The following is a 24,566-nucleotide window of genomic DNA, read 5'->3' on the forward strand; positions in this document are numbered from 1 at the left end:
TAATGACACATTATTTTTACATTTTTTATGAATTAATTAAAAAACTCATTTTCTTCTTGTCAGTGCTGTCGTTGCAAAATTCATTTGAGCTGCATTAAAATGTGTTCTTATTGATTTTACCTCTTATTTATTATTGTGCAATATACCAGAAATAACAAACATTAGTATAAAAAAGTATAATATTGGGACTATGCCCAACACTTTTACATTCATCTTTTTTACAAAAATTTGTACATTTGAAAATATGACAAGAACTGTACAATATGAATATATTGTTAATCTTCTTACATAGAAGTGACAGAACAGTCATAAAATTTTGGCACTAATCAATCTTGATGCTCTCTATAACTGAGCTTCATGATTGTTTTTGAAGTTCATAGTGCAATATTTTTAAAATATATTAATCACATGTATTTTGATCAAAAAATATCTTAAGAAAATATTACTCAATTAAATGGCAGCATGGCTATTTCATCCACATCCACGCAGATTGTTGATGATACATGTTTTATATTTATCAGCCTTTGAAGGCATTCATAATGCTGCTGATCTTGAGTCCAGGAGACTGAAGTACACATTTAAGTGGGACAGTGTCACAGTGAAAATGTCATTTACAGTAGGCCAGTGAAGAGCAGGGCATATCAGACATGAATAGTATACTGCAATCTCTCCTCTTCCTTCTGTTGATGAAATCTGCAACAAAAGGAAATATGTTTATTGAAACCATAGTGAATTTTGTCACCATTCACCAGTTCTTTCAGTAAAATGAATCTTCATGGCCAAACAAGACTGGATCCCATTTCTCTTCAATTGCCAAAAGGAGAAAAACATGTAAGTGATTTTCAAGACTATATTATGGAAAGGGAAGAGGAAATAGAAAAATATGAGATGAGGTACGTGAAACAGTAAGAAAAAGAGTACAGAAAGACATAAGTTGAAACAAGTATCAGAAGTAGAAAACACACCTTTTTAATTATCGAGGTCATTGGAGGATGAACCATCAGAAAACAGTTCTGTATAGTATGGAGGATTTAGGAGACAGGCAACATACACTGTGACTGCAAGAAGAATGCAATAGCCCTAGCACAAAGCCAGGGAGGTTCTGACAGATGTGAATATTACCAAATCATCAGATTAATAAATGGTGGTTCCAGAATTACAACAAGATTTATTTATAAATGGCTAGTGACTGAGACTGAGCCCTCTGGTCAGTGGCAGTGATCTAAATACTTGCGGTCAAGAGAGCGCTGGTGGTGCATTGCTTGTGAGTCTGTCTTTGACCTCTCTACTGATAGATGTGCTTGGTCCAGTGAATACTATCGATCTTCTTGCTACATCTTTGCCGACCAGTGTGTTGGTGGCAGCTTATGCCAGCACATTTTCCCCAACAGTTTTTACCCTCTACAGCTCCCTCTAGTACTATGGAAGTGGTGTGTACATAGTTCTGTGTAGTCAGCGCGTACACAACTTTCCCACTAGAGCGTGCCCCGCTAAGCACAACAGCGCAGGCGCAGCGCTCGTCCGTCTTTGCACTACGAGATGGCGTTGCCTTAGAGATGGACCAAATTTTGCTTCCGCCGATCTGCGTATTGATATGTAACGCAGCCAATGAGATTGCTGCTAACATAGAACCTTTTCTCCTTGCGGATCACACTCGCACAGTGATACCTGAACATGCGAGGTATTATAACAAGTGTACAGACCTTCAATTAGTCAGTCTTCATTAGTCTGCACCAGTCTATACGAGTCTGCATTAGTCTGTACCGGTCTATAGTCAAGTTTCAGTCTGCGCCTAATAAGATTATCATATTCCTGTACATAGCCATGAAGATAAATGTATAGACACTTTCTCAAGTATCAGAGATACGTGAGAATAAGATTAACGTACAAAGACCAAAGGAACTTCAGATTGTCAATTGTAAATAGCATCCAGAATCAAGTTAAGTAATTTTATGCTTTTTATTATTTTAGTAAATGTGTGTGAAAATTAATCAAGCTCTGTTTAAAGTTGGTCACCGTCAATCTTCTGCTCTAAGTGTGCAAGTGGCATTTCTATCGTCTGACCTAATGGCAGAAGATAAACATGCCACAATAAGACCATGAGACATATTGCTGACACTCGTCTACTTCGTTAGAGCGACAAGTCAAATAATCTGATGGTGTGTGTAGTGAAGGTCTTACAATACGCACACCACAGGAAGTTATTCCATATCCTACCATCCTGCCCTATCTTTTTGTCAGAGTTCTCCATATGTTCCTTTCCTTGCTGATTCTGCCAAGAATCTCTTCATTTATTATCTTATAAATCTACCTCATTTTCAACACCCTTCTACAGCATCACATCTCAGATGTCTTAATTCTCTTCTTTTCCTGTTCTCTAACAATTTGCTTCCTATACTTTGCTCCTGCTACCTTCAGAATTTCAAATAAATATTATAAATAGTGGCATGACTTCTGTCAGTTCACATCACTGGCTAAAAAAGTGTATAGTGTCAGGAGTATTGTTTATAGTGGGACATGTACTTCACCAGCAGTGAGGCTAACATGGACTATTATTTGAGGAGCTCGTATCACAACACATGGACTCTCTTAAACATAAGTAGCTTCCTGTAAATGTAAATGAAGAACCCTGTTAATACATGTGTGCAGTTGTGTTATAGAAAGAGGATACTGGCCACCAGAGAACAGCCTCTCCTTTGATTTCTATGGTACAAGACTCTACATTGTCAAATAGGACACAACAGTAGCAACAGGGACACTACAGTGGCAATGAGGAAAATTCAGTGCCAATCGAAGTTAACCAACTTGGCCAAAGATTTTGCTTGCAGGGGTGCCCATGTTCAAGTGTTTGCTGATTTGTTGTGTTCTTGCATATATTCCAGGAGGGGAGCTCCATAACTAACCAAATTTCTCTTTTCAGATGCTTTGCTTGCTTTTTTGCTATAACTTATTTGTATAAACAATGGCTACCCCACCCTCCCTGCCCAACCCTCTGCCCCCTTGCCTTAGCCACAATGACCAATGTGATGGACCTAACACAAGTTTTTAGGTTTCAGAACCAACAAATTGCTACCCTGCTGACGACAGTACAACAGCTACTGGCTGCACAAGCTGCGTTGGCCGCACAACCAACCAACCAGCCCAGCAATTTAACAACACAGAAGAGGAATGGCTTCAATAACTGACTCAGTTCAAAGCACACTGTCTAGTTCATCGTTTTCAAGGTGCTGTAAGGCTACAATACTTTCTTTTGATTGCAGGGTCCCCAGAGTTCAAATCAATATGAAAACTATTCCCAACCACCTCTCCGGATGAAATCAGCTATGACCAAGTAATCACTGCATTAACTCAGTACTATGACCAGCAAGTCCAAGTAACTGCAGCCAGATAGTTCTTTTGCTTACCGAAAAAGCCAGAACAGATGTACCGCCAGTGGTACACAGAACTAACGAGCATGACTAGGAAGTGTAAATGTAAGTAAATTCGTGGCAATTTCTACAGCAATTTAATGATTAGACCCAGATAGTAGAATATGGGAACAGATCCTAAAGTACTGTGATCCATCACTTCCTCAAGTATTGCAAATCTTAGAGCATGATCCATCACTTCCTTAAGTATTGCAAATCTTAGGGCAATATGATTCAGGTGTCATAGTGGCTGATAAGTTTGATCAGGCCCCGATTTGTTGGGTCGAGTCACCTCTTGCTCGTGATTCCCCCAAGCAGCCACAACAAAGAGCGCATACACAGCCACGCGGACAGCCATGTAGACATATAAACAGACCGGTGAATTTAGAGAAGTCTTGCCCTAGATGTTTTGCTTGCCATGAAAGACAGGATTGCCAGTCATGTAGCACAACATGTTACACGTGTGGAAAACAAGGCCATGTCCAACCAGTCTGTTCGCAACAGTACAAAACCGCCAATATTTCCCATACCCCAGAAAAAAATGCTCATGCACGTGCAGTGAATGCTGTTTCCAAAACCTACAACATATTCTGATGAAATTAAGATTAAGGCGGTGCCTCCTCCTCACCCTAGTGCTGTGCAACGACATTCTAACAAACTATGTGTCTCATTACAAATTACTGGCCGTCATGTGAACTTTCAGTTAGAAACAGGTGCCACTTCCTACTCGCTCTGCTCAAAAATTGCGACATTGGGCTTTGTTGCTTTCGCAGTATCAGTATGAAATTTTATACAGACCTACAGCAAAGCATGGCAATGCAAACGCCCAATCTCACCTTCTGATTGGCCCAGGCTCTGATTTTGATGCATCTGCTGCATCAATGTACAGGACTCTGAATTGCTGGAATCTTTTCTCTTGCATTACAGAAAAATTGCACAAGCCACGGAAGCAGAACCAGATCTCAAGGTTTTGATGCATTACATTCACATGTCTTGGCCTTGTTCATTGAACAGTATCCTGAACTCAGTTGTGTACTGATATTTTGCAAGTCGACATAACCTTTCAGTTCAACAAGGTGTGATTCTAGTTCAAAATGACAGTGGACAATCATGTGTGCTTATTCCCAAAGTGTTGCAAAAGGATGTGTTGCGATTGCTCCATCAAGGACATTGGGGAATTGTTCACACAGTTAGCACAACTGCACTGTACTTTGTAGGGCATGGATGCTTACATTGAACAGATGATGTCACAGTGTCACACATGCATGGAAAACCAAACTGCTCCCCCACAGACATTCTCAGCTTGGTCTAAGACTCAATCGCCATGGCAATGAGTGCACATTGTCTTTGCAGGACCATATTGCAACACTTGTTGGCTCATAGTGGTAGACTCTTTTAGCAAGTTCCCATTTGCCGTGCATATGGCTTCTACCACATCACATAGCACAATTCCAATGTTTTGCATAGGTTGTCAGAAGTGCTTGTGTCGGACAGTTCACTTCACGTGTTTGTGAACTGTTTGTGAATGAAATGGCATTTGACATCCAACAGGTGCTCTGTTTCACCCCCAGTCCTATGGGGAAGCAGAACACTTAGTACACACTTTCAAACAACAAATGGCCAAGCTTCACACCTCCCACACATGGGAACAGCTGGTGCAACTCTTTGTCACCTCCTATCGCTCCCACCCAGGAGGCGGATCATCACCAGCAGAACTTCTGCATGGTCTCTGCCATCGGATGGTGCTACACACACCACAGCATCCAGAGCCACCAGTGGTCCGCAAGTATCGCTTTGTGCCTGCGCGATCTTTTTCTTTTCAGGGTTTATGGCAACCATGGGCACTGAGAAAGAGGCATGATCCAGGAATGCATTGGTTCTTTTATGTACTTAACTGCAGGTCCCAATGGTTTTGCAGCGCCACCCCCAGAACCAAATTCATGCATGCCATTTGCCCCATGATTCTGCTGCTTTTCTTCCCCTAAGGTTCAAGGTCTCCCAGGACCATGCGGCCTTCGCAGCTGCCCACTGCTGTCACCAGGACACCCCAGGAGAAGCAGATGGATTATGTGCCCTCACCTTCGCACGCCAGTTCAATGGACTTGGACCCGCCATTGCCCCACAACATGCCCTCAGTCCTGGAGATGTGCCCTTGCAGAGTTTTCCAGAGGATGTTCCTGTTGGCTTACAAGCCGGATTGCAGGGTACAGTTGGGAGTACGCCATCCTGCACAATCCTGGCTCCTGACTCACCCCTACATCCAGCATCCTACCTCCCACTCCATTGTCATTCACATCTTTGCTACATGAAAACTGTGTGGCATTTCGTGGGGAAGGAATATGCTGGTGTAAACTGTCACTACCACACCTGTCAGCAAAGATGTAGCAAGAAGATTGATAGGAGGTGCTGCATCAAGTGCGCCTGTCAGAAGGGAGGCCAGAGACAGACTCATAAGCTACATGCTGCCAATGCCTTCTCAACCACAAGTATTTAGATTGCTGCCGCCGACCGGAGGGCTCAGTCACTAGCTTACTCTCAATCACTAGCCTAATCACTGTCGTAGTTGGCATCTGTCAGTTCACATCACCCGCTATGAGAGTGCATAGCGACCAGAGTAGTGTTTATAGTGGGACTTGTATTCACCAGCAGTGAGGCTAACATGGACTATTATTTTAAGAGCTGAAATGAACTTATACCACAACACACGGACCCTCTTAAAGACAAGTAGCTTCCTGTTAATGTAAATACAGAACCCTGTTAATACATGTGTGCAGTAGTATTATACAAAAAGAAAACAGAGCAAGCCGAGCATCACGTAATCATTTTTTGCAGAATCTGCATTGATTCCTACAGGGGAGAGTTTTTGTCTCCAGAAATGTCAAACTATGGTAGCATAGAACATGTTTCAAAATTCTACGTGAGTAGCATAAAACATGTTTCAAAATTCTACAGCGTATTGACAGCAAGAAGATAGACCTATAGATTTGTGAGTTTGTGCACCGACCCATCTTGAAAATAGGAATGTCCTGCACTCTTCTCCAATCACCAGAAACACTTCACTCTTCCAGAATCAGTTGCAGGCTGATGCTAGAAGAGGAGCAAGGTCTTTTGCATACTCTGTGTAGACATATCCCATCAGGTCCAGTGACCAGATACCAGGACATTTTATTGGGATTTAAAGATAATACCTGGCAGTGCCATTATGAACCAGTTACTGTTATGCTGATAAAATTTTTAGCTTTTCCTTATCTAAAACCAAAAGAGCACAAACAAAAGTTACAGAATAATCGTTCAAAGCACCTAAAATTCTGTTATTGGTACATTTGACATCAGATTAAACTTCCTGTGTTTTCCTCTTCATATACCTTGAAATTTGTGCAGTAAGCAGTGAACTAGCAGCATGTCCCTATCTAACCTGAGTCATCCAACCAGAAAATGGGTAGGGGACCTGCAGTTTAATGTGGAATCCAAACTATGTTGTTTCTGACAACTTTTAAAATAGTTGTAGGCTAGGTTAAAAAAGGCTGAAAAAATATATGGTCCAACCAAGATTTGATCTCATGACATCTCAGTTTCCAGGCATAAACTTTATGCTAGACCACCAGAACTGACAAGAATGTAAATAGTTCATATATAGTTTTCGATGAGTGAGTTTGTATCAAAATATGTGACATATATGGTCACATCTTTTAACTGCATTGACTAAAAGCTCTACATTTTTTACACTACCAAGGGCCATAGATCTTAGCGCCTAACATCTACACCTTCCTGAGGAAAAAGGTCTTTACTCATGGACAGAAAGATGCACAACAACTGGCAAAAACAAATAAATAAATAAAATTGTGATACATGGAACCCTAAAAATCAACTAAATAGATTATCTCTGAAATTCAAAGAACCAAGAAATATGAAACAAACTCACTTAGACAATTGGTTTCAGAAGAGTCACTTTGCCACTAATCAATGTCAACTGGTTTTGGCTGAAATTTTGTATTGTCTTGAAAGCTCCTAATGCAAATATATCTGTTTTTCCAAAATATCCCATAGTCACTTCATACTTTTGTAAAGCAAGATCAAATTTTGTGAATATGATAACATATTGTGAAGATTGCAGATCAAACATATTTGAATTACAGTAAGCTACAATTGTTTGCAATAATTGTGAACACTATGTAAACTTGTAGTTAAACAGAATTTACCTGGCAAGAAACTTGGCAAGTTGGTTGGAGTCACGGTCACATTCAGCTTCACTCAGTTCTTGGCTGTTTGAAAATCCAGATGGTGGCTGCAAGTGATAGCTGAGGACACTGGCATCAACTTCTGGGGAACTTGATTCATAGCTATTGTGAGGGGAAAAAAAATCAGTTCCTTGATATCATTTTTCAGATAATTGGTACATAATACAATTATGTAATGTAGGTTTGTTAATTCATTTGTTACTCTTCCATCTGTAGAGGTACTCCACAAAAGCACTTATGATTGCTGCTACATAACCCCCAAATCCGTTTCCCTTTCTGTTATTCTATTCTAGTCTGTTGTTGTTGTGGTCTTCAGTCCTGAGACTGGTTTGATGCAGCTCTCCACGCTACTCTATCCTGTGCAAGCTTCTTCATCTCCCAGTACTTACTGCAACCTACATCCTTCTGAATCTGCTTAGTGCATTCATCTCTTGGTCTCCCTCTATGATTTTTACCCTCCACGCTGCCCTCCAATACCAAACTGGTTATCCCTTGATGCCTCAGAACATGTCCCACCAATCAATCCCTTCTTCTAGTCAAGTTGTGCCACAAACTTCTCTTCTCCCCAATCCTATTCAATACTTTCTCATTAGTTATGTGATCTACCCATCTAATCTTCAGCATTCTTCTGTAGCACCACATTTCAAAAGCTTCTATTCTCTTCTTGTCCAAACTATTTATCGTCCATGTTTCACTTCCATACATGGATACACTCCATACAAATACTTTCAGAAACGACTTCCTGACACTTAAACCTATACTCGATGTTAACATATTTCTCTTCTTCAGAAACGCTTTCCTTGCCATTGCCAGTCTACATTTTATATCCTCTCTACTTCGACCATCATCAGTTATTTTGCTCCCCAAATAGCAAAACTCCTTTACTACTTTAAGTGTCTCATTTCCTAATCTAATTCCCTCAGCATCACCCGACTTAATTCGACTACATTCCATTATCCTCGTTTTGCTTTTGTTGATGTTCATCTTACATCCTCTTTTCAAGACACTATCCATTCCGTTCAACTGCTCTTCCAAGTCCTTTGCTGTCTCTGACAGAATTACAATGTCATCGGTGAACCTCAAAGTTTTTATTTCTTCTCCATGGATTTTAATACCTACTCTGAATTTTTCTTTTGTTTCCTTCACTGCTTGCTCAATATAGAGATTGAATAACATTGGGGAGAGGCTACAACCCTGTCTCACTCCCTTCCAAACCACTGCTTCCCTTTCATGTCCCTCGACTCTTATAACTGCCATCTGGTTTCTGTACAAATTGTAAATAGCTTTTCGTTCCCTGTATTTTACCCTTGCCACCTCCAGAATTTGAAAGAGAGTATCCCACTCAACATTGTCAAACGCTTTCTCTAAGTCTACAAATGCTAGAAAAGTAGGTTTGCCTTTCCTTAATCTAGCTTCAAAGATAAGCCGTAGGGTCAGTATTGCCTCATGTGTTCCGATATTTCTACGGAATCCAAACTGATCTTCCCCGAGGTTGGCTTCTACTAGTTTTTCCATTCGTCTGTAAAGAATTTGCGTTAGTATTTTGCAGCCGTGACTTATTAAACTGATAGTTCGGTAATTTTCACATCTGTCAACACCTTCTTTCTTTGGGATTGGAATTATTATATTCTTCTTGAAGTCTGAGGGTATTTCGCCTGTCTCATACATCTTGCTCACCAGATGGTAGAGTTTTGTCAGGACTGGCTCTCCCAAGGCCGTCAGTAGTTCCAATGGAATGTTGTCTAGTCCTGGGGCCTTGTTTCGACTCAGGTCTTTCAGTGCTCTGTCAAACTCTTCACGCAGTATCGTATCTCCCATTTCATCTTCATCTACATCCTCTTCCATTTCCATAATATTGTCCTCAAGTACATCGCCCTTGTATAGACCCTCTATATACTCCTTCCACCTTTCTGCTTTCCCTTCTTTGCTTAGAACTGGGTTTCCATCTGAGCTCTTGATATTCATACAAGTGGTTCTCTTTTCTCCAAAGCTCTCTTTAATTTTCCTGTAGGCAGTATCTATCTTACCCCTAGTGAGATAAGCCTCTACATCCTTACATTTGTCCTCTAGCCGGGATGGCTAGATGCTATAAATAGCACACTGTTCTGTCTAGCGCATTCACTCGGTTTGAGTGAATAGCCACTGAGGCACTGCTTCTTACAATGATGCGTAAATGTTGTTTTCGTCATCGCCGGCGAATGCTGGTTTACAAATCACTTGTCAATGTGGACGGCACTCTTGGTGCTTCGACATCTTCTGCGAAGGGTAAAAAGAATGAAACAAGAGGAGTAGGTAAAACTACTCAATTTGTTCTTATTAATGGACCTACTTTATTTTGTGGTGCGAGGTTAAATTTTTCCTTAATGAAAGTTTCTTCTTCCTCCAGTTTGGGTAACGGATGGGTAACTGTAGCTTTCGTTGCTTGCAACAATGCAGGAAGAGCCGGTTTGAAATCCTTTGAAACTCGGGAAATCTTAGCCTACCATACTATTCCTGTTTCCGAGATTATTATTGCTAGTGAGGGTTCCTACCTTTTACCTCACGGCTTAGCCATTTTGCACTTCCTGTCGATCTCATTTTTGAGACGTTTGCCTGCTTCATTTACTGCATTTTTATATTTTCTCCTTTCATCAATTAAATTCAATATATCTTCTGTTACCCAAGGATTTCTACTAGCCCTTGTCTTTTTACCTACTTGATCCTGTGCTGCCTTCACTACTTCATCCCTCAAAGCTACCCATTCTTCTTCTACTATTCTATTCTATCCCATTCTATTCTATTCTATTCTCTCTCTCTCTCTCTCTCTCTCTCTCTCTCTCTCTCTCTCTCTCTCTCTCTATGTTTGCCTCTGACTTTCCAATAAGTCAATTCTTCAGAATTGTAGACAGATATTTTTATGGAGTAAGAGGACAGATTGAAAGCAATAAAGGAATTGATCCTCATTCAGCCATAAAGATCGTAAAGCTGTCTTTGGATTGAATGTTGGTTTGTGAACGCTGTGGTATTTTACGTGTTATTTTACTAGGTATGGTCCTGTTGGAGGTTGTATGCCCTTGCCTTCACTTGTATTTTAACTGGCTCCAGCCATTATAGGGGTACTTACAGTGTATTGTGGACTCTGAAACGTGGTATAACATGGCATTTTCCACTTTTTACAAAGAAGTAGTTAGTGACAGAAAAAGAACCTGTGACCAACTAAGGCTATAACTTCGGGTTTGTCACTGATTCTTACCTAGGGATAGGAAATAGGAGCCCATGACTAGACACTCAAGAAGTATTAAACCATTTATTGAAAAACATACCTCATGAGACTCTTGATCCTGTACACATGCCTCTGATGTCATGATTCTGCAGCACTCAGAATCTGAAGACAACAACAGGCTCAGACTCCTGCAGAATGAGTCAGTAGGCTTAGTCATAAATGGAGAATTTGCCTTCTCCTCACAGTGAAAAGCCGAAATGTAATCTGGAGGCATGCAATGCCAGGGGATGCACAAGGAAAATTCAGTCATTTCATCTGAGCTGTATCATTCATATGGCATGCGTAGAAGAGAACTATACTAAACTCAGTATTTGTAATCCATATTGATGGTGGCCCATCGGGACCATCCGACTGCTGTGTCATCCTCAGCTGAGGATGCGGATAGGAGGGGCATGTGGTCAGCACATCACTCTCCCGGTCGTTACGATGGTTTTCTTTGACCGGAGCCGCAACTATTCAGTCAAGTAGCTCCTCAGTTGGCATCACGAGGCTGAGTGCACCCCGAAAAATGGCAACAGTGCATGGCAGCCCTGATGGTCACCCATCCAAGTGCCGACCACACCCAACAGCGCTTAACTTCGGTGATCTGACGGGAACCGGTGTCTCCACTGTGGCAAGGCTGTTGCCTCATATTGATGGTAGTGAATAATAAATCTTGGGCTTGAGAACATTTCATGGGTGTCCCAAAAAATAAAATGCAAAATCATGTCTATTCTCGATATAGTAGTTTCAAGAGACAAAATACAGTGAATATGATTCTCCATTCGAAAAAGACTCAGATATTTCGAGGTCATCAGTTGTCAACTAGTAGCACCTCTTAGTAAGTTTCTAGTGTAGGTATGATTAATAACTTTTCTGTGTTACTCACTTTCTGCAGGTGAGAGGTTTTTTTTATACGTATTTTGATTGTACCAAGATAAATATAGTAACCATGTATTATGTTGGTTTTCTTTTTAGTAGCCTCAGGTAGTTACTTCATTACTTACCTCTGCTCTATCTTCACATACATGAAATGTTAAATGCATTTGTTCACCTGCATATTTTGACTTTAGAATTTGTTTAGGAGACAAACCGTTTTAACAAGAACTTGCACCACAGAGTATAGTTGCTTTAATATTAATTTTACATATGAAAATGAAACCTTCTATCAAACAAAATAATGCTATAAGCAGCTGTTAGTTTTAGAACTGCTCTTTCTTTTGAATAGTTTCTGTAATGGCTGGATGTACCTGGACACTTAAAACAAGTGTTCTAACAGTAGAGCAAATTGACATTTATTGATGGGCAAGAATTGGTCACTGCAACAGTATGAACATACAGAGAAGGTTGAAAATCCAAAATTTACAAAAATAATGCACATCATATGTTGTGCCATTCTAAGTGTCATTGGGAACAGATGCCTTCTTTCTCCTGAGGAAATACTGCCTGGAAATATTTATCAATTGATTCTATCAGTTTTGATGTTTCCACTGTCAATATTTTGCCATAGACTTCTGGAACTGATTTCATTATATCACTTTTATTTGCAATATGATTGTTTTTAGTGCAGCACTCTAAGATATTGCACAAATTATGAACATAAGTAAACGGACTGGAATGTTACCTGTTCTTGAGTATTGTGCAGGAAATGCATCATAGAATTTCTGGCAGTATCCTCAGTGCCACTGTGCTGTTGCAAGATAAAACTGTTGAATCCAAATCTTTACTCGTAAAACCACCTTATAGTGTGTCATAGAAGGTACTATATTTTCTGGTGTCTCCAATGCAAATCTAGTTTTTCTTTCTTCTTTGTATTTGTGAAATTTTGGCTTCAGTATATCAGCACATCACCTTACCTTCAAACTTTATGGTTGGAATTACTGTACATGCCTCAACTGCATCTCTGGACATGCTACATGTAAAGTCCAAAATATAAATCAAATCAGTCAACTAAATATCCTCTCTGATACAGAAAAAAATATATTGTTTTCATTAAGGGCTGAATAATCTTGTACAAAGTTTAGAGCAAAGGTATGTCACAGACTAATTCAGTGGAAGAGCAAATATGACTTTATTCATTGAAAAACAATAAAATGCATTTATGAATACCATCAAAACTTTGTTCAGTTCTTTGTCATTTTCTCATATAAATAGCAAGAGTGTGGCCTTTTGAGTGTTTATTTTGTTCATGTAACAACCATATTTGAAGTTATGACAGCTGCAGCCAGGTGATACGAAGCTTAAGTAAAGAGTTTAAGACTCACCCCGGCAGCTGCACTCTTAGGAAATAGTTCTTCCACTAATGGTATGCTTCATATACCTGATAGAGAGAGGACAGTACAGTCCATTTTTCTTGATATCATGAATCATGAGATTGTTGAGAATTTGGCTAGTTTTCTCAAAACTATCTAGCATGACAAATTCACATACCTACACTTATCTACTGAGCCATCAAGCTACACTATAAGGAATAAAATATCGAATGTAGATAGTTATTAATTAGCTCCCTACTCATGTAAATCAAATAGATAATAGACAAACAGCATAATTTACAAAAAAAAAAAAAAAAATGGTTATGCCGGCTAACACCTATTTGTATTATATGTAGATCAATAAATAAAAGTGTGTGTTTGTGAGTTAATCCTGGAAAACTGAGTGCTTGTAATTGCTACATTACTGAAAATGAGCGTTTGGCATCATTGTCCAGAAAGCCCCTTACTGGGCAGGTCCGGCTGCCTTGGTGCAGGTCTTATTACATTCAACGCCACATTGGGTGACCTGCACGCCGGATGGGGATGAAATAATGATGAAGACAACACAACACCCAGTCCCTGAGTGGAGAGAATCCCCGACCCAATCCGGGAATCGAACCCGGGCCCCTTAGGACGTCAGTCCGTCACCCTTACCATTCAGCTATCAGGGCAGACACTACAGTACTGAGTTTTACACTGTAAAATTTTCGTGACTAAGCTTGATAATTTAGTGTGTTATTTTCTGGACAGAACTGAAGACTCAATAATTTCTTACTGAAGTCTGACAAAGAATTATCTAGGAATGCTCCCAGCCATTAAAGCACTTGGTCTATTGTTCAACATTTGCCAATTCAAGTAGTTCACGATACTCTCAAGTTCTCTGAAAGATGTAGTCATGTTACAAGCTAGAATTAATCATTCATATGCATATTCATTAACATATAGGCAGGCAACCCAATGTAAAGTTAAATCACAGTAATTAACTTGGTGGCACACTCAGTTGAGAAATAAGTAGAAAACAAAATAAAACTATTTAATGAAAGGCTAACAATATATTTAAAAGAAATTTTAAGAAAATATTGATAGGGCTGAAGTATTTAAAAGGGTGCTGTGCTCATACTAAACTCCATATATTTCTCATTATATTTCTACTTGTTTTAGGAAGGTTTAAAAAAATACTGTTTTGTTACTAGGAAACCACTTTGGAAACTATATGGCATGTATACACTACAGTGCATCATTTATGAGAAATGTTGATTGGTATCTAATATTTATGTGAGGAAGCATCATTACCCACCAAATAGGAGAGGAATTAAGCCACAGACAGGGACATACAAAAGATTTGTAGCGCCTCTGGAGTAGAATGCCCTATCTTTGTCTCTGTCATCTCTGGACTACCTTTGTTCTGTGCTCTCTTGGCGCACAACTTTTGTACTGCCATGTTTGTTCTCACTTGCTTCAATGTCTAATAAATGCATTTACAATATCTAAAGTGTGTTATTACCGACCTGTGATATGTGATAACCACAGTGGTTACACAGACATCATCGTTGTATGTTCGTGAGTTGAGTTATCTTGTGCTTAACTTCATCATTAACAGACTTTGTGTGCCACCCCACATTGTCTTTGGAACAATGGATCTACCAGTGTCTTTTGGTGCTAGGGCTACGCATTCTATTAACTGTGCTGGTCAGGTGTACCTAATGTGTAGACACTTAACCTTAACTGGCTCAACATGTCCACCACCAAGTGCAACTACACAGCAAAGGCCACTACATGGACAGTGCATGCCGCCTAGTGACACTGTGGAAAATAACCTAGTTAAGAACATTGTAGTTTACCCCTCAGCTATGCAGTCTCCTTCCATTTGTTTTGATGTGCCTACAAAGCTTCAGAACTGTGATGCGAACATTCCAATGCATGGGGTTGCACATTCTTATATACCTAGTGTCGCAACACTCCCCTCCCCCCCACATTCCGTCTTGACAATGCTGGTCACCTCGACCGCACTGGTTTCTGCAACTGTCGCTCCATGGTTACACCATGATCACCTTCCGCCTGCTTTCATAATGGCGCTGGTGCTGGTTATGAGGTCAAGCCCCCCCCCTCCCCCCTGTGGCTGCACCGCGACCACCTTCCGCCCACTGTTGCAACGGCGCCAGCCATTACACCTGCGCCGTGTTCATTGTCAGACCTGCAGTTGGGACACACTGTGCTGACCTTTCCACCTGCTCACTCCACACCATGTGCTACATGCCCCCCCCCCCCCCCCCCCTCACATGCAGACCTCGGGCGCCACACCGTCCACCGCTACTGCACCCCTGGTGTCGGGGGCTTCCTGCTCTGCACGCATGGATCTTTGCCTGCCAGTGCTGCATCAACATGTGTTACCTGGCAGGTATCCCAAGCTGCCTGCTCTGCAAGAAGATAACCCTAAGACTTGGTTCACATTACTGGATCACCTACTGGATATCCACAGTATTTCGGACAATGTTGCCCATTTTGTCTGCCTGGTGAGTCACCTCCGTGCTCTTCCTGACCTCATCAGCAATCTGCCCCTCTCACCATCCCCCTTGCCCAAGTATTCAACGACGAAAGCACTGCCCATCGAGTGCCTTTGGTGCCCATCAGCAGAGGGTATCCACCACATTATTCAAGATGAGCACCTTGACGACCGCATACCTTCGCAGCTTTGGCAGCGCCTTCGTCCATTAATTGATGCTCAAGCATTACCTTCGGACATACAACTTCACCTACTATCTCATGTCGCTGACCCTCTTGAAGCTGATCGAGCTTATACTATCATTCGTCACCAACACCGCCTGTCACGGACATCTCCATCACCCTCAGTTGGCATTCCTGCACGTTCGGTTCCGCACTCTGCCGGCAGAGGCCAGTGCGCTTTCCTCAGCTGCCTGTCAGGAGCTGCCACCTACAGGAGATACTGCTGTGGCCTCCCGACAGTATCCAACCTCACTCGAGCAACAGCCCGAGCGGCCACCTCCGACGACACAGCTAACTGCGGCCCCCTCCCACTCCACACCACCTCGTCTCCAAGCTTACCCGCTATGCTGCTGCAATCCTACTTATGGGGACACCACATGCAACTGTCACATGCCTTGCACTTACCCAAATAATTTCGGTGGGCATGTTCAGGTGCCACGTCTCACCATGCTCCTTCACGGCACCTACCATCTGATGCCACACCATTGTCAGCATTATTCCAGCCAAGCATGCAGGCAGCATGCTTTCACCTGCTAACCTCGCTTTGATCGCTCAAATCACTCTCCTATCATGGTCCTTGGCTCCATTGAGATGTCACTTCACCTATCACCAGTCCACATCTTCCCCTGGACTTTCCATATAGCCAACGTGGATGAACCTGTGATTGGGTTGGACTTTCTACACCACTACAAACTTTCACCTGGCTTGCAGGCTGCCACACTCTGCCATGTGTCTGTTCCATACCTGAACAAGTTCAGCACAACTGCGCTCTCCACCTCCCTGGCTACACTTTCCACATGTTCATGTCTGCTCGAGCATATTACTACATGGCTCTCTGATTTGTCAGAGGTGCACACACAAATCGATGTACTCTACACCAAGAACGATGCGTTATTCACCCGCATTGCCTCTGTCTCTGCTGAAATGTTACACATACGGCGCACAGTACGTTGCCTATCTGCAGAACCACAGCAAGGTGAACCAACACATTCATCTACTGCGTCTGCTCACCACATTGCTCCTGTGTCAAGCATTCCACCAACTGCTGCCATTTCCACATCGCCACAGATGAATCTCCAAGACACAACTGTTCACGCTACTCAGGATTCCTTGCATCGTGTGGCTTCTGCGCCATGCCTTCCTTCATTGACTACAGCTGGCACCCTAGCCACTCTGCCCCGACCCTGCAAAGTTAATGAACCGCCATTGCATCTGGACCCCTCTTGCCCCCCCTCCCTGGTCTCACTTTGCAGATATCAGCTATCAGTAATGGCACTTGTCATAGGATTCGCGCCACAGACCTGTATGTTATAAGGCTAGGTGCCTTAATGTTTCCAAACTTCTGCGCCCAAAAGAAATCGTTCAGGATTTGTCGGCTTCAGGTTTGCTCCGCCCCTCCAATAGCAACTAGTCTTCACCCATCCAACTTTTTGCTTAAAAGAACAGCTCCTTACACATGTGCAGGAACTAGAGGTCCCTTGATGCTCGCACAATTATCAATAATGATCCCATTCCTCATATCCAGGATTTCATGCAATTATTACATGGTTCTAAGTTCTTCTCTGTTTTAGATTGTTCGAAGGCATACCATCAAATCCCTATGCATCTGTCGGATATTCCGAAGACGGCCATCATCACACCATTCAGCTTATTTGAATACTGTTACATGCCTTATGAGTTGAAAAATGGTGTGCAGTCATGGCAGCGGTTGATTGATTCCATTTTGCTACCTCTGCCGTTTGCTTTCGCTTACTCTTAGATGACATACTGATCTTTTCCTCCTCTGTTGAGGAGCATTATCAAGTCCACCTTGATGCAGTCCATTCGGCCCTCGCTGCCAACGGCATGGTGATCAATGATGATAAATCTCAACTCTGCTCCACATCAGTTACGTTCCTAGGCAATACTGTCTATGGTGATGGCCTCTGACCCATGGAGTCTCATATCAAAACCATAGTTGATCTCCCTCTTCCTAAAGATTATGCTCAACTCCATTTTCTGGATATGGCAAACTTTTATCGCTGATATCCCTCAGGCTGCCTCTGTTCAATTGGCCCTCACCAATGTCCTCACAGCAAAAACACCACGAGGAGATGGAAGTTGGACTGGACCAAACCTACGGTCGATGAATTTGGTTATCTTAAAACTGCCCTCGCCAAAGACGTCACACTCGCCCACCATGACCCTGAGGCTCGTGTTTCGATCATGACTGATGCTAGTGACTCAGCTGTGGGTGCTGTCTCCAAACAGCACAACCGGTGACTCCACCCAACCACTCCAATTCTCTTCCAAGAAACTGACTAAGAGCCAGTGTAAGTGATCGGCTTTTGACTGTGAGCTTCTTGTGATGTACGAGGTGATTAAACACTTTCATAGTGACCTCGAGGGGCAACCTTTCATGATCTACTCAGATGCTAACCACACCATTGAATTTGGATGAGTTCGGCTGCCTTCAGACTGAAGACATTGATATACAGCGACTAGTTTTGGACAATGAGTCATCACCCACTGTCCAACCTCATGTCCTGCACGAGTTGATGACCCCAGTCCTTTACAACTTCTCTAAGGGCACTCCTCGCCCCTTGGTACCCTCCACTCTTCAGTGCAGGGGTTTTTAATTCTTTGCCCAACTTGGCCCATCCTGAAACGCAGGCCACAACAAGGCTGGTTACTGGATGCTTCGTCTGGACCCGCGTGTGCGTCCCATGCCAGCATAGCAAGGTCGGCAGGCACACTCAACCTCTATTATGCTCCTTTGCTGAAAACATATTTACACAACTGCTTATATTGTGAGCACATTTTTAATATTGTGTGTGGCCAGTGTTTTTATGAGAAAAGAACCCACCCAGGCATGTTCACAAATGCACCTTTCTATGTGCTTCAGGTAAACATAAAGGTAATTAGTTTACAGCTGAAATGGAGGAAATTGTGTTGTTGGAGGTGAACTGCAAACACAAGTGGAATGCTCATGTCCAGCTGAATTCGTTAACTCAAATGGATGGTTAATGCAGAAGGTGAGACAACAGTACACAATTCCATTTCATTGTTATAGATGGCACCTCTTGCAACTTTGTCAGAATAACTGGTGCCCACTATAATTTGTAGTTTGAGAACTCCTACAGAATAGTGGATGAGCAGGCGGAAAACAAAATTTTGAATTTAAGTACTACAAGGTGGTGGCAAGCATAAGAACAGTGAAAGAGAAAAAAGAAAAATCTCGTCAATTTTGAAATACTCAGAATATCTGTTAGTAAATGGCTGAATCTGTTTATGGTTCACAGCACAAAGCCCTAGCTGAATGTTGCCTATCTAATCGCTTTCAGGGGCAACAAAATTTTTGTTTTCAATATTTCGTATAATTACTGACCACAATTAAAAATTTCGAATGCTGTCACAACCTGCTTATTAAGAGGCATAATCTTATGTCAAAGGTTTAAGACAGTATGACAAGTGTTACAGTTATAAACTATCTATATATCTTGAGGCAGTATAACTCACTGTGTGGAAATACCTGGACTATATTCATTCAGTATTTGAGATGAAAGCACTTAGTGAATTGCAACAGACTTTACACAAAATTTCAAACCGTTACAAAACTTTCTCTTGCTGACACCCACCCAGAATGATTAAAGGAAAAAAAAGAGTATTGCTAATTACATTTTTGCTGTTCTTGTGGTAAAACTGTCACATCAGGCATGACATTTTAATTTATTACTTTGTCACTACTACTCTTTTTGGAACACATTTTGCAGACAGTACAGACACCACCGAATGTACTTGGAAACTTATACCAATATGCAACACACAGTTCAGGAGATATGACATCATAAACATTTAGGGGTGTGAAAAACCAGCTTTTGCTTACAGAAGATCATAAATTACACAGACTATATTCATCCAGTGTTTGACAATGAGAGCACTTAGCATCTCACAACAAACTTTTAAGAAAAATTTGAAACCTTTTCTAAACTTTTACTCACTTACATGCTTAATGTCAAATATATAAGTCATTTATAAAGTAATCAGAAGTTTGAAACTGTTCTATGCATGGATATTCAATTCTTTTTCAGAATCAGGTTTTACTAGGTGTTGGCTAAATAAATTAAAAAGTAAAGCTGCCACCAACCAAGAAGTTAGGTTGTACACAGCTAGTTATAGGGGTACCTATGGTTTAATGTGGGGCATGAACCATGGTGTTGCCTAAACAGGAGAACCAATTTCATTAACAAATTCTTTAATGGAGAGGACACTATGAGCTGCATATGGGATGCTGGGTGTGAACTAAATAAGGATATCATGGGCTACTAAGCTGATGAAACTAATAGTACCATTGTCAATTTGAAACTTTAGATCCACAAACCATGAAAAAGGCTGTGAGTCATTTTCTTTGAATTAGACAAAGAATTTAGTTCACAAATTGAAATACATGGCAGCTGGCCTTGATGGCATCATTCACTATCATTTGAAAAGGTAATCCATCACTGGTTTGAATATCATACTAAATACTATTTCCAGCTTGGAGAAGAAAAGTTGCTACTCACCATATACCATAGATGCTGAGACACAGATAGGCACAACAAAAATATTTTCACACTTGAAGCTTTCGGCCAATGGCCTATGTCAACAATAGGTACACGTACACACACACACCCTCATGCACGCGCAACTCACACACACGACTGTAGTCTCAGGCAACTGAAATCACACTGCAAGCAGCAGCACCAGTGCATGATGGGAGTGGTGACTGGGTGGTGAAAGGAGGAGGCTGGGGCGGATAGGGGGAGGGATAGTATGGTGGGGATGGCGGACAGTGTAGTGCTGCAGGTTGGGCAGCGGGCTGGGGATGGGGGGGGGGGGGGGGGGGGGCTGAAAAGGAGAGAAGTAGAAATCAATAAATAAATGAAATTAAAAAGGCTGGATGGGTGAGGACAGCAACTAACGAAGGTTGAGGCCAGAACTTTATGGGAACATAGGAGGTACTGCAGAGAAAGTTCCCACCTGCGTAAGTCATGAAAAGTTCCCACCTGCATTATTTGGAAAAACTGGTGTTGGTGGGAAGGATCCATATGGCACAGGCTGTGAAGCAGTCATTGAAATGAAGAATATCGTGTTTGGCAGTGTGTTCAGCAACAGGGTGGGCCACTTGTTTCTTGGTCACAGTTTGTCAGTAGCCATTCATGCGGACAGACAGCTTGTTGGTTGTCATGCCTACACACAATGCAGCACAGCGGTTTGCAGGTTAGCTTGTAGACCACATGACTGGATTTACAGGTAGCCCTGCCTTCGATGGGATAGGTGATGGTGGTGACTGGACTGGAGTAGGTGGTGGTGGGAGGAAGTATGGGACAGGTCTTGCATCTAGGTCTATTAAGGTCTATTACGGGGCTATGACCATCAGGTATGGAATTGGGAGCATGGGTTGTGTAAGGATGGACGAGTGTATTGTGTAGGTGGGAACTTTCCCTGAATGCATACTACATTCCTGTAACCCTCCTGGCCTCAATCTTCTTTAGTCACTGTCCTCGCCCATCCAGCCCCTTCCCTGCTCCCATTCCAGCACTACACAACCGTCATTCCACCACCACATCCAGTCTTCTTTTTTTATTTTATTTATTTATTTCTGTTTCTCTCCTTTTCCACTACTCCCCCCCCCCCCCCCTCCACATTTCTTCCCTGCACGCCACCGCCCAACCTGCCGCACTTCACTGTCCGCCATCCCCACCATACTATCCCTCCCCCCCCCCTTCCCCAACCCAGCCTCCTCCTTTCCCCAATCCAGTCGGCTACTCCCATCATGCACAGGTGCTGCTGCTCGCAGTGTGGCTTCAGTTGCCTGAGACTACAGTCGTGTGTGTGAGTTGTGTGTATGTGTAGCTATTGTTGACAAAGGCCATTGGCTGAAAGCTTTAAGTGTGAAAATCTTTTTGTTGTGCCTATCTGTCACTCAGCATCTCCACTATATGGTGAGTAGCAACTTTTTTTCTCATAATATTGTTACATTTCATGCTGGATCTTCCATTGTTTGCTTGAAAAAGTCAACTAGAGATGCCCACTCATATACCAAATGTCTCATCATCCAATTAGTGATGCACATGAGTTGACAAGATTCCTGCTATTCTTAGCTACTCTCACTGCCAGGGAAGTGAACTTCGAAAAATTAAATTTATATGTGTTACACAAGCAGTAATGAGGCAAATCAGTTAATTTGTTTAGTTTGCATGCAATACATGGAATTGTCACATTTTTAAGTACTCTGCTAGAGACATGAGAGAGAACAATCAATTTATAGAATACTGTTTGTGATTGTGTGATATGTTATACACAAGTGTGGCAATGATGAATACTATAATTTTGGCTTATTCCACACAAAACTTTGAAAAATAGGGATCACATGAGCCACAATCTGAGACAGGTAGCTAAATGGAAGTCTATCGTATGAAAAGGGTATATAAAGATGCTGAGGTTTTTGACATCATCATTTATGTGTGTATAAGGTGCTTCATGCTGCAAGTTAGTGTAATGTTGTTTTCTTCTGCATGTATACCATTTATTTCTTTGAAATTTTGAACAGAATTTCTATTCTTTCTGTGTACTTGAAGGAATCTGAGATATGCTCATACACAAAATTCTGTCATTGCAGCATGTATTAAGATTTTCTGCCAAGATTAATGAAACACTGATGTACCTTGAATATGGCATAGAAAGAAAGAAAGAAAGCCTATATCAGCACAGTTAGTAGCACCAAGCATCAGATAAAATCAAGATGTGACCAGCTTGTAGAGACAAACCTTGACTACCTGGCATGCACCTGTGTTGGTCTTTCAACACTGCTCAGTGGATGCTGATGAGGTGTTCGCCTCCTTCTTGGAAGGGGTGAAATCTCATTAGATTCTGGACTTGAGTCAGCATGGTACATCTCTGAAAGAGAATTATTCCTTGTGTGAATCATGTAGCTGTATGCACTTTAGATGAGTTGCTTGAGGATATATGGCTGTTGTTCACAATCCACAGCTTAAATGCATATTTAAAATGTTTCAGTTGTTCAAATATAGGTACACAGTGAGAATACTCTTTGTTTTATGCCAAAGATGCAGTACTGTAGCATTTCAGGAAATGTATTTTGGTCAAATGCGACTGTAGTCAAATAGAATTACAATAAAATAAATCTTAAGTTAATTTTTACTTATGAAGCAGAAACTGTGACAGAAAACAGACAGATTGTCACAATTCAGCTAATGTGTGACACCAGTGAGTCTTTCATCTAGAATTAGAGAGGAGAGCCATTGGAGGAAACAGTAACAATCAGGAAATATTTAAGGCTGAAAAGCAGACAAATTGTATTTAGTCCCACAAATATTTATTACTATTTGGATTTAGGCTTATTAGGCCATTATCTGGTAACAAAGATTATTACGTGATCATGGCCTGACAAGTCAAAAATTGATTAGTAATAAACAAATATTAATGGCACAAAATGCAGTTTCCTTGCTTTTCATCCCTATATATGAAATTCTTCTATAAAGAAGTAACAGATAATCCATTAACACAATCAGGCATTATTTAAGAATGGTATCAGTACCATGGACAAACGAAGATATCAGTCACAACATACCATTTCACTGTGCCATTTCACTGTGACTCACAAAGGCATGTAACATTTAACAGATTGTCACCTACAGCAATAATTACAGACCATTATAAAAACTTAAACAAGATTGAATTCTATGGAAAGGATAGACTGCTACGCACAGACCATTTAGCTACACAAATTTATTACTATGACTATTATTATATCACATAGAGGATGCATTGAATCACAGGCTTGTGGTGGGGAGGCCTTGGACTTCTAGCAACATACAGACCCCTGCGACATACAGACCTTAACTTACCACATCAGTTAATGTAGAGGTTTGTATCAGTGATCACAAGGCTGTGATAGCAACTGTAACTACGGGTGTGATGAGGAATGTTAAGAATGGTAGGAAAATAAGAGTGACAGGATACAAATTAAAGAGTATCTGAATAGTCAAAATCATATATTCAGGGTTAAGGATGAAGATGTGGAGCAAAAAAAGAAAAAAAAACTTCAAAAGCATCGTTCAGTATGCCTTAAACCAGTGTGTTCTGAGTAAGGTCTTAAGTAATGGGGAAGACCAACTGTGGTTTAATAGCTGTGCTAGAAAACTGCTGTGTAAACAAAGAGAGCTTCATCACCGATTTAAAAGAAGTGAAAACCTAGCTGACAAACAGAAACTGAATGAAACAAAAATGAGCCTAGGGAGAGCAGTGAGACAGGCATACAGTGATTCTGAAAGTAAAATTTTGTCAACCAATCTTAGTAAAGACCCTAAGAGGTCTTGCTCTTGCATAAAATCAGTAAGCAGTTCGAAATCCTCCATTCATTCACTCAGTGACCATACTGGCACTGCAGAGAGAAGGTTGAAATACTGAATTTGGTCTTCTGAACTGAACACAGTCCCTCCTTTCAATGATCATATGAACATCAAAATGGCAGAAGTTGAAAAAACCAGTTGTGGAATAGAAAAGCCACTGCAGTCACTTAGTAATGGAAAGGAATCATGCAGGACTAGATGAGATACCTATAAGATCCTACAAAGATAATGTAAAAGAATTTGCTCCCCTTCTAGCAGCAGTTTATCATAGATTACTGGAACAGCGAAAGGTACCTGGTGAGTGGAAAAAG

General features: G+C 41.4%; 1 protein-coding gene and 1 pseudogene across 1 annotated transcript in view; both read right to left on the reverse strand.

Annotated features, from left to right (window-relative positions):
- Positions 1-451: 451 nt before the first annotated feature.
- The window catches only part of LOC126263646 (Down syndrome cell adhesion molecule-like protein Dscam2), a 421,438-nt gene continuing 397,323 nt past the window's right edge, over positions 452-24,566 (reverse strand). The window contains exons 33-35 of the mRNA XM_049960745.1: positions 22,660-22,780; positions 7,607-7,747; positions 452-693 (exon numbers count right to left, since the gene is read on the reverse strand). Coding sequence (XP_049816702.1) covers positions 642-693; positions 7,607-7,747; positions 22,660-22,780 — 314 coding nt within the window. The 3' untranslated portion in view covers positions 452-641. The remainder of the gene's footprint in view (positions 694-7,606; positions 7,748-22,659; positions 22,781-24,566) is intronic.
- LOC126210608 (5S ribosomal RNA) lies at positions 11,417-11,534 on the reverse strand (annotated as a pseudogene).

This window comes from Schistocerca nitens, chromosome 1 (assembly GCF_023898315.1).
Source record: "Schistocerca nitens isolate TAMUIC-IGC-003100 chromosome 1, iqSchNite1.1, whole genome shotgun sequence".
NCBI lineage: Eukaryota > Metazoa > Arthropoda > Insecta > Orthoptera > Acrididae > Schistocerca > Schistocerca nitens.